A 13,218-nucleotide genomic window follows, 5' to 3' on the forward strand; every position below is an offset into this window, starting at 1 on the left:
AACAAAACAAAACAAAAAACTAGTCTAAAGAGTCCCTCTTAGGTGGAAAACTTCCTTTACCCACTTAGGTTGGAGTGGTTCATCTGGGGCTGATATTAATCATTGATCACTTAGGAGACTGAGAGCTAATTCCATGATTTAATAAGTAGATTGGAAGGTCAAAGTTGCTGTGACCTTTTGTCCTATAATCTTTTAAAATCAGTCTAATCTCTGTTTTTGAATTTTTCAATTAATTTGAAAGACAGTGTTAATGAGCTCTTTTATCAATTGGTGCTGTCAAAATTATTAAGTTGTTTGCGTGTGTTTACAGATGAAGACCCAGAAGAAAGGCGTGGACAGGTTCTTATCCTTCTAGTAGAGCAAGCACTTCGTTTCCATGACTACAAGGCAGCCAATGTGCATTGCCAGGAGCTGATGGCCACAGGTGAAGCAGACAAACTACTTAGTACTTTGCTCATGTCCTCTTTACATGATGAATAGTGGAAAAGGTCTGGAAATCAGTTGGCCTGATTGGTAAACCAGTCACATTGTGTTTGTGAGGCTTGAGAAACATTACGTGAGCACTGATAAGCATGTATGCCATGTGGTTATATAGTAAAATAAATACTTTAATGGGCTCAGAGGTTATATTTTATCTGAGATTTTGATTGCTTTCCATTTGCTATTAAAAACATGCTCATAATTTTAATAACAGTTTTGATGTAAAGTATTTTAGTGCCTTTTTATGTGTTTGTTATATAAAAGAAGATGTAAATTTTTCAAGTATCTATAATTTGTGACTATATAGTCAATATTTACATTCTTTATTTTATTTTTAAAGATAACATAGTACTTTTCAAACTAATATTGAGAAATTCGGAGATAGTTCGCAACCCTAAAATTGTCCATATTGAAGTTCTAATTCAGGTCTCTGGAGGATAAGCAGATTTTATTATGAATAATTTCTCCATTAAAGCACACATTCCTCAGTGGGGTAGGAAGTGATGTCGTCTTATCTTAGGCTCCGTCCTAAATGATCCACGTTTTATAGCTGTGCCTGAACATATGAAAGCCCAAGCACAGCTTTTTACCCACTTTCTGTGCCTTCATGGCGAGTGGTTAAAAATGCAGTGCTTCACCTCATGGTGACTCACGGAGCTGCGCACTTATGATGTATGTGCTTTCCCTGTGTACACTGTGAAAGAAAAATTATCCTGATACTTGGTAAAAACAGTACGGAAGGCTTTATTCAGGACTGCTGCAGTGGGGGGAGATCAGGCTCAACTCCGAGTACAGGAAAGACGGCTGGGGATTTACAGCTGAGGAGTGGAGTGAGGGGTCAGTGGAGGAAAAATGACTGTGATGAGGCATCGAGTGAAGGAGGATTCTTGCTGAAGGCGGGCCAGGGTGGTCACATATCAAGGGCGATCAGTTATCAAAGGTGGGAGATTCTCTCTAAACTGACTTAGCAGCATCTTGCTAAACCTGGGCTGTCCAGGCTCGCCAAGGCCTGGCCCGAGGAGTGGGCCTACTTGTGAAGAGGGCTCAGAGGAGCCTGACTAAACTTTGGTCAAGGAGAGAGTCTTTGTCAATACATCAGTGAAAATATTTGAAACTCTCGGAAAAAACTCAATGCTTCATAACCTCAGCATTAGAAAATTAGAAAAAGAGCTGTGTTCTGTAGTATTAACCTAGTGGTTTTGCAGCATTAAATTCAGAATAATTATGGTATTCTGGAAAATCATGGTTGTATTAATCTAAAATCATTTATTTAGAAAGCTTTGTAATAATTTTATTCCTGTAAGGATGGTACCTGAGTTAATTTTAACTTTATGTATGTAGAGAAATTATTCTGGGCTGAGGCCTTTGTACTTAGGAAAAAGGACCTACTTTCCAGCAAGAACTTCTTCAAATATGAATAGAAGTATATTTTAAGAATTCAGAGTATAACCTTGTATAGGAAAAAGATTCTCCACTGGGAGTCGGGGGCTGCCTGTATTTTTAGCACTATCCTTGGGTCTCTCCATCTATAAAGTGAATGATTCTGTATAGCTGTCTATAATAATTTCTTTTTCTAGCACTTTGCAGTTTATAAAGTGCTTTTAAGTACAGGTTGTTTTAAAATATAGGTTGTTTAATCCTCCCATAACCCAACAAGGACGGCATTATTGTTATTGTCTCTTTGAGCAGTAAAGGAAGTGAGGTACTTGGAACTTTCTCAAGCTCACACAAGTGCTAAATAGCATGGTTGGGCCATGCCCTCAGTCTTCTGAATTCAGATATCTAGCTTTTTACTGAAATCAAAGCTCAGTAGATTATTTGTACTCATTGTCAAGTAATCTAAAATTTAAGAGAGTTTATCAGATGAACTTGTCTGGAGTAGTGCTGAACTTTCTGCATAATAAACCCACCTGATCTCTCTTTTCTACTTTAGATACTTGTGTATTTCACTTACATAGTAATATGCATCACTGATGACCAATTCTGCTTTGGTAACACAAGACCTAAGCAGAAAGCCACTGCATTTCTCATCTTAGGTGGAAGATATTTCTTCTTGTGAAACTCAGTTTGTTTTTTCTTGCCAATTTTGCAGGTTATTCAAAAAGTTGGGATGTTTGTAGCCAGTTAGGACAATCAGAAGGGTATCACGACTTGGCCATTCGTCAAGAACTCATGGCTTTTGCTTTGACACATTGCCCTCCTAGCAGCATCGAACTTCTTTTGGCAGCTAGCAGCTCTCTGCAGACAGAGGTAAGTGCTCCCAATAAAGTAAATCCTGAATTGTATGAAGTATATTTTGTTGGGTGTGTGGGTCTGAGATTTGTGGTCATTTTTTAAGATTTTCTGAGAATTTTATTTTATGGAAGGAAAATAGCTTGTCACTCCTGTGAAAAGGGACTTGAAGATATTAGGATATGAAACAGTGTTGTTGGCTTTATGACAGGAGGAAAGGGTACAAAGCAGGTGTGAGAAAAACAGAAAGTAATATTAGAACATAAATTATTGAACATAATGGGGAAAGTCAGCATTGTCAAGAATAAAACATACAAAGAGTGGTCATGTGAAATATATTTGAAACCGTATGAGTTAAAACCATTGGTGGCATTATCCCTTTAGTGTCCTTTGGAAATGGCAGGGGAGTGGGCTTTGGTTAGGGAATGCTAAATTTCATAAAATTCACAGGATAGATCTACTCTTGTTGCAAACACTTAAATGTATGAAGAGCTTTTGAAATTCATATTTTCATCTCATAGTCATTCATTACGTTGTATATGAAGTTTTTCACAGTTGATTCCCTCTTCTGAAACTGTTGTGTCCTTGTGAAACTGTTCATGAAGTCCTGAAGTAAGCTTGTTACTAAGAAATATTCATAGCAATTTTTTCCTCAAAAGAGTACTTTTTAAATTTCAAGCCTAGATTGTGAGGAGAGGCAAATTTAAGAACACAATTCCTTTATAATATGTTCTTTTTTTTCAGATTCTTTATCAAAAAGTGAATTTCCAAATCCATCCAGAAGAAGGGGAGGGTGTCAGTGCTTCACTATTGACTAGTAAAGCGCCACAAGAGGTAAGTTAGGAGGAGAGGGAGGGAGGAGTTTGAAAGGTGGTTGTGAGTGGAATGAAATGGAGTCGCCTAACCTTGAGTACGAGAGGGGTTGTGTGTGTGTGTGTGTGTGTGTGTGTGTGTGTAGAGACATTTTCTTCTAAGTTTCTTTTGTGTGTAAAATATAACATTCCTATAGAAAATACACAAAAGAAAAATCACCCATGAAACCACCACATGGATAAAAAATTGTACGTGACCAGCCTTCCACAAGTCAGCCCACACTCTCTCCCAATTTAATTTCTAACTCTTCTCTCTCCTTACAGAGATCCTGACTAATGCTAATAACTAGATGCTTGTGTTGTTTGTTCTTGTTTTAAATAATTTTAAAACCTATCATGCCCCTCCCAATGTGATAGTTTAATTTTACCTATTTTTGTGATTTATAGAAATAGTTACACTCAATATTATGTTTGTGAGATTCATCCATGCTATTATATGTGTTGTAGTTTATTCATTGTTATTGCTGTCTAGAAATTAATTGCGATACACATATCTTACTATTTATCCATTCTAATATTGATTGACATTGGTTTGTTTTCAATTTTGGCTACTAAAAACAATGCAATGTCATCATTTTGCAGATGTCTCTGGCGCACATGTGCAAACTTTTCTTTCGGGTGTCTACCCACCTAGCTCTGGAAGTGTACGTTATCAGTTATGTGTACCTTCAACCTCTGTTGATAGGCTCAAATGATCTTCCCAAGAGGTTTAACCAATTGCTCTCTCAACAGCAGTGTTTGGGATTGCCATTTACTCCAGGCCAGCACCTTGGCAGTGATAGTTTTCTAAATTTTACCTGTTCTCTTAAGTGTTTAATGATAACTAATTGTGATTTTGATTTGCATCTTTCTGATTACTAATGAAGATGGAAATACCTCAGGAGAGATCCTCTGTTTTGAGGTACTATGATTCCTCCTGGAAGAGAAACGAGAAAGTATATACCCACTGACACCTTTCTTCTGTTGGTCAGTGTTTTTACTACATGGAATGTAACTTTTCACGACTATTTCTAGCAAGATAGAATTGATATTTTTTTAGGTCGAAGAAAGTAGCTATTTCTGATAGTCTAACTAGATACATTAAGAGAGGATAATCCTCTTTATAGATTGATTTCCACAGGATTCCTTTAAATAATAAGCTTCACTTTCAAAGTGTAAGATGTCATTCATTTTTCTAGTAACTATTTTGGAAGACGTCTGTTGTGATAAACGAGCTACACCTAATCTTTTTTTTTTGTTTTTTTGCTTTTAAATTGGCTGTATCCATCTTACCAAACTCATCTGTAGTTGCGCACTATATAGTTACTTTTACAGTTCTGATACAAGGCATTTGTTGTGGAATCTCTTGATGAAACTAGAGCAAAGATTATTTAGCTTTTGCCTATAGTGGAGTATGTACAACTACTCCATTTCCATAACTCTTTCTTTTACATAAAAATTCAATTTGACAAGCATATTGAGTATACGCATGTATTCCCAGTTCAGTGCTAAGTGATCTGAGAGTCTCAAAGAAGTTTGTAATGTGACTTTTCGCCCTTAAGGAGTTTTCTCCATCCCTCCTGCAATGGTGACTCCAGGACAGCACTGACCAATAGGATTTTCTGGTGAGGGAAGTGTTCTCTAGCTCCACTGACCAGTATGGTAGCCACTAATCACATCTAGCCATTGAGTACTTGAAATCTGGGTAGTACAACTAAGGAGTGAAATTTTAAGTTTTGTTTAATTTTAATTAAGTTAAAATTTTAATAGCCACATGACGCTACTGGCTTCCAGATTGGGCGTAACAGTTCTGGGAGATCAGATACTCATGGAGGATTGTGTTCTGCCATCAGCACCGCAGACAGTGGGCCTTCTTGTTGCACTCCCTCTGCGTGGAATCCACAGCATTTCCCAGGGGCCTGGAGTGGCGTGGATACGTTTTGTCCTTTGGCTGGTTTTGACTTGTAGTTGTGCTGATAAGTTGTTATTTGATTTTCCCTCACTGGATGTGAAAGCAAGTTAAATTCGGTGGTGTTTTCTCCATGGGATTCAGAATTCTTATACTGGCCAGTGGTTACTAAATGTTCTGTATAGTCTTAGGAAGAGTTGGCAAATTTTACCATCTTTCAAGGTCCAGTTAAATAAAGACCTGCTTTTCATGAGATCTTCTTTATTCAAGTTTTGTATATTTTGAGCCTCTGATCCTTCCCAACTTATCCAGCTGCATCTCTCACTCTGTCTGTCTCTCCAGCCTCATTTCTTTTCATGCCTTCCAAACATGTGCTGTGTTCCAGTCACGCTGAACTTAGCACCGGTCTCTGAGTAGGCTCTTTCACCCCTCTGGTGTTATTTAGTTAGAGTTTTCTTTCTGCCTATGCTGCCCTTCTTGTCTTGTGCCCGGGTTATCTTTCTTACCCCTTGATCCTATCTAGTATCATTTTCTTTGCCAGGTTTTCCTTGAGTCCTCATTGCTCCTCCTCCTCTGTCTCCCGAGTGTTGTCACATCATTGTGTCAGCACTCGTGTGGTGTGGTGTGGCAATGTGTGGTAACTGGAAGTATGTCGTTTATCTTTGTACTCCCTCAATAGAGGGCTTGTCACATAGTGAATGCCTTGTAAATGTTTGATAAATCTCAGTGGGAAACTCTCACTGCATAAAGATTAGTCTGTGGTAAAAATGAATTAGAAAGTAAATTTTAGCCTAAAAATACAAGGCATTTCCGTTTAAATCATATGTGTGTGCTGTAGTGGCTATTGAGGTCCTGTTACGTGTTGGCCAGTGTAAGGGTGTATCATTTCTTTGTTCAGTATAAAATTACAGAGTGTGTCTGCTGAGTTCAGCTCCATAAGCTTATTCCGAATCCCCATCCTTCTTTATAAAAATCCATGAAAAGCCTTCTGTGACTTTCGGGTTTCCTATTTTCTGTTTCTATAATGAGTTAGGAAGTGTCGACCTGGCCCCTTGGTGGCTTCTGTGGAGTAGGACATGCTGTGTTACCACAGTGGGCGTATATTGCTCCATTAGAGTCTCTTTAGTAAATGGAAGCCACCAGCAGTCCTTTACATGTTCCACTTAGCGAGGAAAAGGAATTCTTCCAAAATGATTGTCTTTTTTTCTCCCTTTTTTTTTTAAGCTCCTTAAAAGCTTCCCTGTCTTCCTTTGTCCTCTTTCAGCAAGTTGTAATAGATCTAGATCTCATGAAGTGCTAATCCAGACCCTCAGCGAGCGCATTACGGCCTTGATTCACGAAGCACATTTCAGAATGCTATAGCTACTATTATTAGACTAAAATATAGTGCTTAGCTGTGAGATGCCGTGTGTTACACATTAACAGTAGATATAATAACCACGTTAAATTATAACTCATAAATGAGAGCTGACTGTATGTGTAATCTGCTTAATGCTCAAGACTTTCATTACTCAGTTGTGAAAATAATGATTTTTATTTATATTTCCAAGCAAAGTAAAGATGTAATTGCTGTGCAGTAGCATTTGCATTAGTACAAGTGGAGCCTACAAGTTTGACGATATTGGCTGTTGTCCCTGTGAACAAGATACTTGTTTATAAATAGAACAAAATGCGTAATTTGTGAATAACTACCGAAATTAAAGTTTTCCAGTTTCTTATTAATGTTACTTATTATGGTTTTTAGATATAACAGTATTCCACCACTTAGAGTATATTAACATTTTGTTTAGCTAGTATTAGTTATATCACTTAGCCGATGGTGTTTTCCCCAGATGAATCTAATTAGAGTTGGAAATGGATTATATACAAGGTTCCCATTAAAAAATCATTTTCTCTGTGGGAAATCTTGTTATAAACATTTTAAGGGGCTACAGATTTATACAACTGGACTAATTAATGTTTAGAACTTGGCCATGGGCTAAACGTAAAGCTTTTTCGAATTTATAAAAGGATCATTTAGAAATATTGAGATAAAAGTGAGCAAAATGGCAATTGTATTTCAATATCGTGAATAACCCTTTCTTTTTCTGTTCACCAGTTGATGGACATTTGGGTTGTTTCTACTTTTTATCTATCATGAATAACGTTGCTATGAACATTGGTGTACAAGTCTTTGTATGGAAATATGTTTTGATTTCTCGTGTAGGTACAAAGGAATGGAACTGCTGCATTGTATGGCGTATGTGTGTGTGTTTGAAGAAACTGCCAAATTGTTTTCCAAAGTGGCTGCACCATTTTACTTTCCCACCAGGAAGGTTTAAGGTTCCATTTTCTTCACCTGCTTGCTAATACTTGTTATTGACTGGCTTTTTGATTAAAGCCATTCTTATGGATGTGTGTGGTGTCTCATTATTGTTTTGGTATGCATTTCCAAATAACTAATAATAAGCATCTTTTCATGTGCTTATTGGTCATTTCTGTAGTTTCTTTGGTGAAATGGCTACAAATACTTTACTCATTTTTTAACTGTGTTATTTGTCGTCTTCTTATTGAGCTGTAAGAGTTTTTTTGTTTGTTTGTTTGTTTGTTTTTTTGGAGGAAGATTAGCCCTCAGCTAACTACTGCCAGTCCTCCTCTTTTTGCTGAGGAAGCCTGGCTCTGAGCTAACATCCGTGCCCATCTTCCTCTAGTTTCTACGTGGGACGCCTACCACAGCATGGCTGCCAAGCAGTGCCATGTCCGCACCCGGGATCCGAACCAGCGAACCCCGGGCCGCCGAGAAGCGGAATGTGCGAACTTAACCGCTGCGCCACCGGGCCGGCCCCCAAGAGTTTTTTTTTTTTAACCTCTGAATACAAGTCCTTTATCAGATGTCTGATTTGAAAATGTTTTTCTCTCAGTGTGTGACTTGACTTTTTACTTTCTTCATGGTGGCTTTTGAAGTTCAAAAGTTTTTAATGTTGCTGAAGTCCAGTTCACTAATATTTTCTTTTATTGCTTATGCTTTTGGTGTTGTATCTCAGATATCTGTGCCTGACTCAAGGTTGTGAAGATTCACTCCTATGCTTTTTTCTAAGAGTTTTGTTTATATATTTATTGATAAATAAGTAATAAGAAGCAGCTACTTTTTGTACGAGGTAAGTATAGGCTTGAGGAATATCCTCATTCAAACAGAAGAATTTAGAGCTTTACCTCATACCCAAAATTAACTCAATAGGATCATATTTGTTTTGTTTTCTTTTATGTGATAGCTTGTTCTTTTGTAAAGGATTTTAAATCTCATATTTAGTATGCAGAAAGACAACTTAATATTTTGAAGTTTTAAATGAAATAATTTCACCTGAAGTGGATTTTTCTTACAATTATTGCTTTTGGTAACGTCTTTTGGGATTTTCGTTCAAGCCATTTCATTCGGTTTAATTTTTATTTCCCCAGCCCCTATCTAAGGATTCTGTAGTTTTGTGGTTTGCCTCCATCTAACCCCGTGGTGCTTCAGTCCAAAACCACATCCTATAGTAACTTTTCACGTGGGACTCCTTCCCACTGATAATGTTGAGGATGTGAGAAATACACACATGGAACCAGTGAGGGATTTGGCCCAATTCCTTTGGGCCCTGTCTTTGTTCTCTGCCTCCCTAGGCCTACAGCTTTATAAAAATACGTAGCCCCAGGCAGTAAGCCTGGCCAATGTTTCCTTCTTACAGGGGATCCTTTGGATTCACGGTTCTCTGGAAGGGAGCATCTGGCAGCCATTGCCAGCATCTGACTTTTGAGCCCAAAAATATTGAACTTTATTGACCTTGAGTGTCTTTGACTCTTTTTTCTATTATTCTCAGTATTTTGGAGCACAGTGAGCATTTTGAAAGATGAATTCATAGCTTCATCTTGACTGGAATTTATAGTATTTTCTTTAATTACAAAAATAGTGCAGACTTTTATTTTAACAATCCATTTGAGGGCAGATAGGAGTTCAGATAATCAACATTATCTGGCATACTTTATTTCTTGGAAGTAAAAAAAAAGGAGATACGAAACATTTATTTTATTTATTTATTTTTTGTGGGGAAGATTGGCCCTGAGCTAACATCTGTTGCCATTCTTCTGCTTTTTGCTTGAGGAAGATTGTCACAGAGCTAACATCTGTGCCAGTCTTACTCTACTTTATATAGGATGCTGCCACAGCATGGCTTGACGAGCAGTGCTCGGTCCTCGCCTGGGATCCAAATCAGCAAACCCCAGGCCGCTGAAGCGGAGCATGCAAACCCAACCACTATGCCAACGGGCCAGCCCCAAAATGTGAAATGTTTATGATAAAATGGTACTGTTTGTTAACTTTTGATATAAGATACATGGATATTTATTCTTAACTTTGGCCTTTCTGCCTTTTTCAGATATAAAAATAATTGTATCAATAATACGTTAATATATAAGTTCTCTTTCTTCCCTCTCAGTTCTTTCTCTCCACTCATTCCATGAATCCCCTTGCTCAGAGGTGAACATTTTGACCTTTACGTATATCCTTCCACAGTTTTTCTAAGTGTAGACAGATTTTCTGTACAGCTCTCCTTTGTCTCCTGGAGGATTATTATTTTGTTTTTAAGCTAAAATGAATTCATACTGCATATATTATTTTGAAGCTTGCTTTATTCATGTAACGTTCTGTGTCATGGATGTCTGCCCCTGTTGTTACATAGACACCATATATGTGGTGATGGGTGGTGGTCATTGGAAGCATGTACCATGGTTTATTTATCTTTCCTTTGTTTTTAGACATTTAAATTGTGCCAAGTTTTCCTCTATTTTAGGTTGAACGGCACTGAGCAGTTCACATGTACACATGTACACATCTTTGCATGCTCATGCTAGTATTGCTCTGGGATAAAATGGTAGAAATGGGCTTCCGGGATAGATAGTTTCCTGTTTACTTATGATTTATTCTCCATAACTTTGTGTAAGTGCTGATTAAACAATTGGACGTGGAAAAAGAAAATAAAAATGTACTGCATATGTCTCTGTTTTTCATAACTATAGATCTCTTAATCTGGGTCCTGGATTGGTAGGAGAGCCAAGAAGGGGTTAGTCCCTAAAACTCCTGAAATAGTGTGGCATATTTGGTGTCTCTGTGTGTCTGTTTATGACTTTGTCTGTTCATGTGTGTATACATGCATGTGCCTTCACTTTTCTGAGGAAAGGACTTATAGCTTTCATCAGAAATGTATAGAGGTCCATGACTCCCAAAGGTAAGAGCGTCTAAATTGTAGCCTGGCCTGTTAATTAGCAGATGAACTGAATGAAGTAGAGTCAGACTTTAGAGTGGTTTATTCCATGGGGTATTTTTGTACTGCTTCTTGTCACGGATACTTCTAAATGTGGCATCACTGGTAATAAAGATTGCATTCTTAATATTTTGAGTTCAGGATGAAATTGGCTATCAATAAGGGTCAGGTGCAGGGAAGTACTTTGGATTACCTAAAGATTGTTGGAGGAGAAAGGATAGTGGTTGAGCTCGGTTTGAGCCGTTTGTAATCCTTACCTAGTTTGTGTGTACCACCAGCTCAGTTTACAGTAGATAAACAGGTTTCCCAGGAATTAACGTTTATATTATCAGACACTAGAGAAAGCAGTTCCTAAACAGATTATTCGTTTTAGTAGTTGATCAACAAGAATCCTTTCTGTAAGCCAAGCTTGACATGTGGAACTATCTGTGTTCTTGTGACCCTGTTTGGTAATGATGTCTCTTGTAGGATTTGAAAAATATTATTAGTGCTTAGTAAGTTAACCTTTGAGCTGTGAAGCACACTTGACGTTAATGAGATTTCATGTTAAATTTTATGCTGGGAGTTGTTGATTTGGTTTTGGGGATTAATCTATTTCTGCTGTTATATACTCTAAATTAATTAACAGTGTGCATCTATGAATTTAAAAAATGCCAACAGAAATCATCTCAGGAGTAAATTTTGCCTAACCATTTTTTTTTCTTCCCCTATTACATATAGTTGAAAGAAAACTATTTTTCTCTTTAATGACTCTGGTTACACTATAATCTTGGTAGACTGCCTCCAAATTAAATGCTTCTTCTGTGGTTCAAATGAGCCTTTTATTTTACTTTCTCTTTTGTAATTCTCATTAGGGGGATGTCTTACAGAAAATCCTTTTATCACATCCATTTCTGAGCGTGTGGATTTCATTTATCTCCTGAAACAAACTTTTAAGTTTCATATGTTTTAAATTTGTTATCTTGAGTTAGCCCATCCATATGAACAGCAAGAAAGTTTAGGTTCATTTGATGAAGTGAAGTAATTGTTTTGTAGCCTGTGTTTTTTGCTATCTTTCAATTTTCCTCTGACTGAAGTTGTATTCTGTTTAAGTGCCGTATTTCTTACCATGTTTATATTTTTAGTTCTATACTTGGATTAGTTGATGACATTCAAATCATTCAGTACACCCTCTCAATTAAGAAGATTCTAAAGATGAACAGGAATGGAAAATGTGACATGAAATCTTATTTGAATAACATTTAGCTACTGTAGGCACATCATATTAGGCTTTAGAAAGTATATCTTCAAATATTTAAATAGTGCAGTAAAACTAGACTGCTTACACATATCTACAGATACAAATTACACATTAGGGAGTTTCACATGCTCTGAGGATATAGCAATGAATAAATATAGTCATTGCCCTTGAAAAGCTCCTGTCTAGTTGAGAAGACAAAGAGACAAACAAAATCATAATATCAATATATTCTGGCAAGTGCATTAAGAGTGTGCATATAATGCTATGAGTGCATTGGAGAGGGGTATTACACTGTCTTAACAGGATTTTACTTACAGCAAAAATATTACATGTCAAGGAAAATATGGAACATCCTTATGACCTTGGAGTAGGCAAAGACTTCCTAAATATAATAGAAAAGATACTAATCATAAAATGAAAAAACAGATATCTTGGACTAATTTAAAATTCAGAACTTCTGTTAATCAAAAGACACCATTAAGACAATGAAAAGATAATCTGTAGAGTAGTAGAAAATTTTCACAACCTATATATCTAGTAAGCGGTGTGCATCCAGAATATACGAAGAACTCCTACAAATGAATAAGGAAGACAGTTAACTAACAGAAGAATGGGAAAAAGATTTGAACAGACACGTCACAAAAGAGGATACTCAAATGGCCAACAAATACATGAAAAGGTACACAACTTCATTAGTCACTGGAGAGATCAAATTAAAATGAGAAAGAGGTACCATGACATACTCACTAGTACTGCTAAAAGGAAAAAGACATGTAATACCATGTGTTGGCATGGATGTGGAGCAACTAGAACTCTTGTAGTTGCTGGTTAGAATATAAATTGGTATAACCATTTTAGAAAATGTTTGGCACTGTTTACTAAGTCTGGACCTATGCATACTCTGTGTCTTAGTAATTCCACTACTGGGTGTATACCCAGAAAGGCATGTGTTCACCAAAAGATAATTACTAGCATGTTCAGAGCAGCTCTATTGGTATTAGCTCCAAATTGAAGAGTACCCAAATGCTCATCAATAGAAGAAAGGATAAATAAGTTCTGACATAGTCACACAACGTAGTACTTTTGCATTAGCAGTGTAATAGCGTTACACTAATGAGTTAGACAATAACTACTTGCAAGAATATGAATAAATTTATGTTGAGTAAAAGAAATCATACACAAAAGAGAACATAATTCCATTTATATAAAATATAAAAATAGGCAAAATAA

The 13,218-nt window shown here is 36.9% G+C and overlaps 1 protein-coding gene across 1 annotated transcript in view; it reads left to right on the forward strand.

Moving 5' to 3' along the window:
• The window catches only part of NBAS (NBAS subunit of NRZ tethering complex), a 331,876-nt gene that overhangs the window by 180,930 nt on the left and 137,728 nt on the right, over nucleotides 1–13,218 (forward strand). The window contains exons 33-35 of the mRNA XM_014731302.3: nucleotides 311–424; nucleotides 2,573–2,730; nucleotides 3,457–3,546. Coding sequence (XP_014586788.2) covers nucleotides 311–424; nucleotides 2,573–2,730; nucleotides 3,457–3,546 — 362 coding nt within the window. The remainder of the gene's footprint in view (nucleotides 1–310; nucleotides 425–2,572; nucleotides 2,731–3,456; nucleotides 3,547–13,218) is intronic.

Source organism: Equus caballus, chromosome 15 (genome assembly GCF_041296265.1).
Source record: "Equus caballus isolate H_3958 breed thoroughbred chromosome 15, TB-T2T, whole genome shotgun sequence".
Lineage (NCBI taxonomy): Eukaryota > Metazoa > Chordata > Mammalia > Perissodactyla > Equidae > Equus > Equus caballus.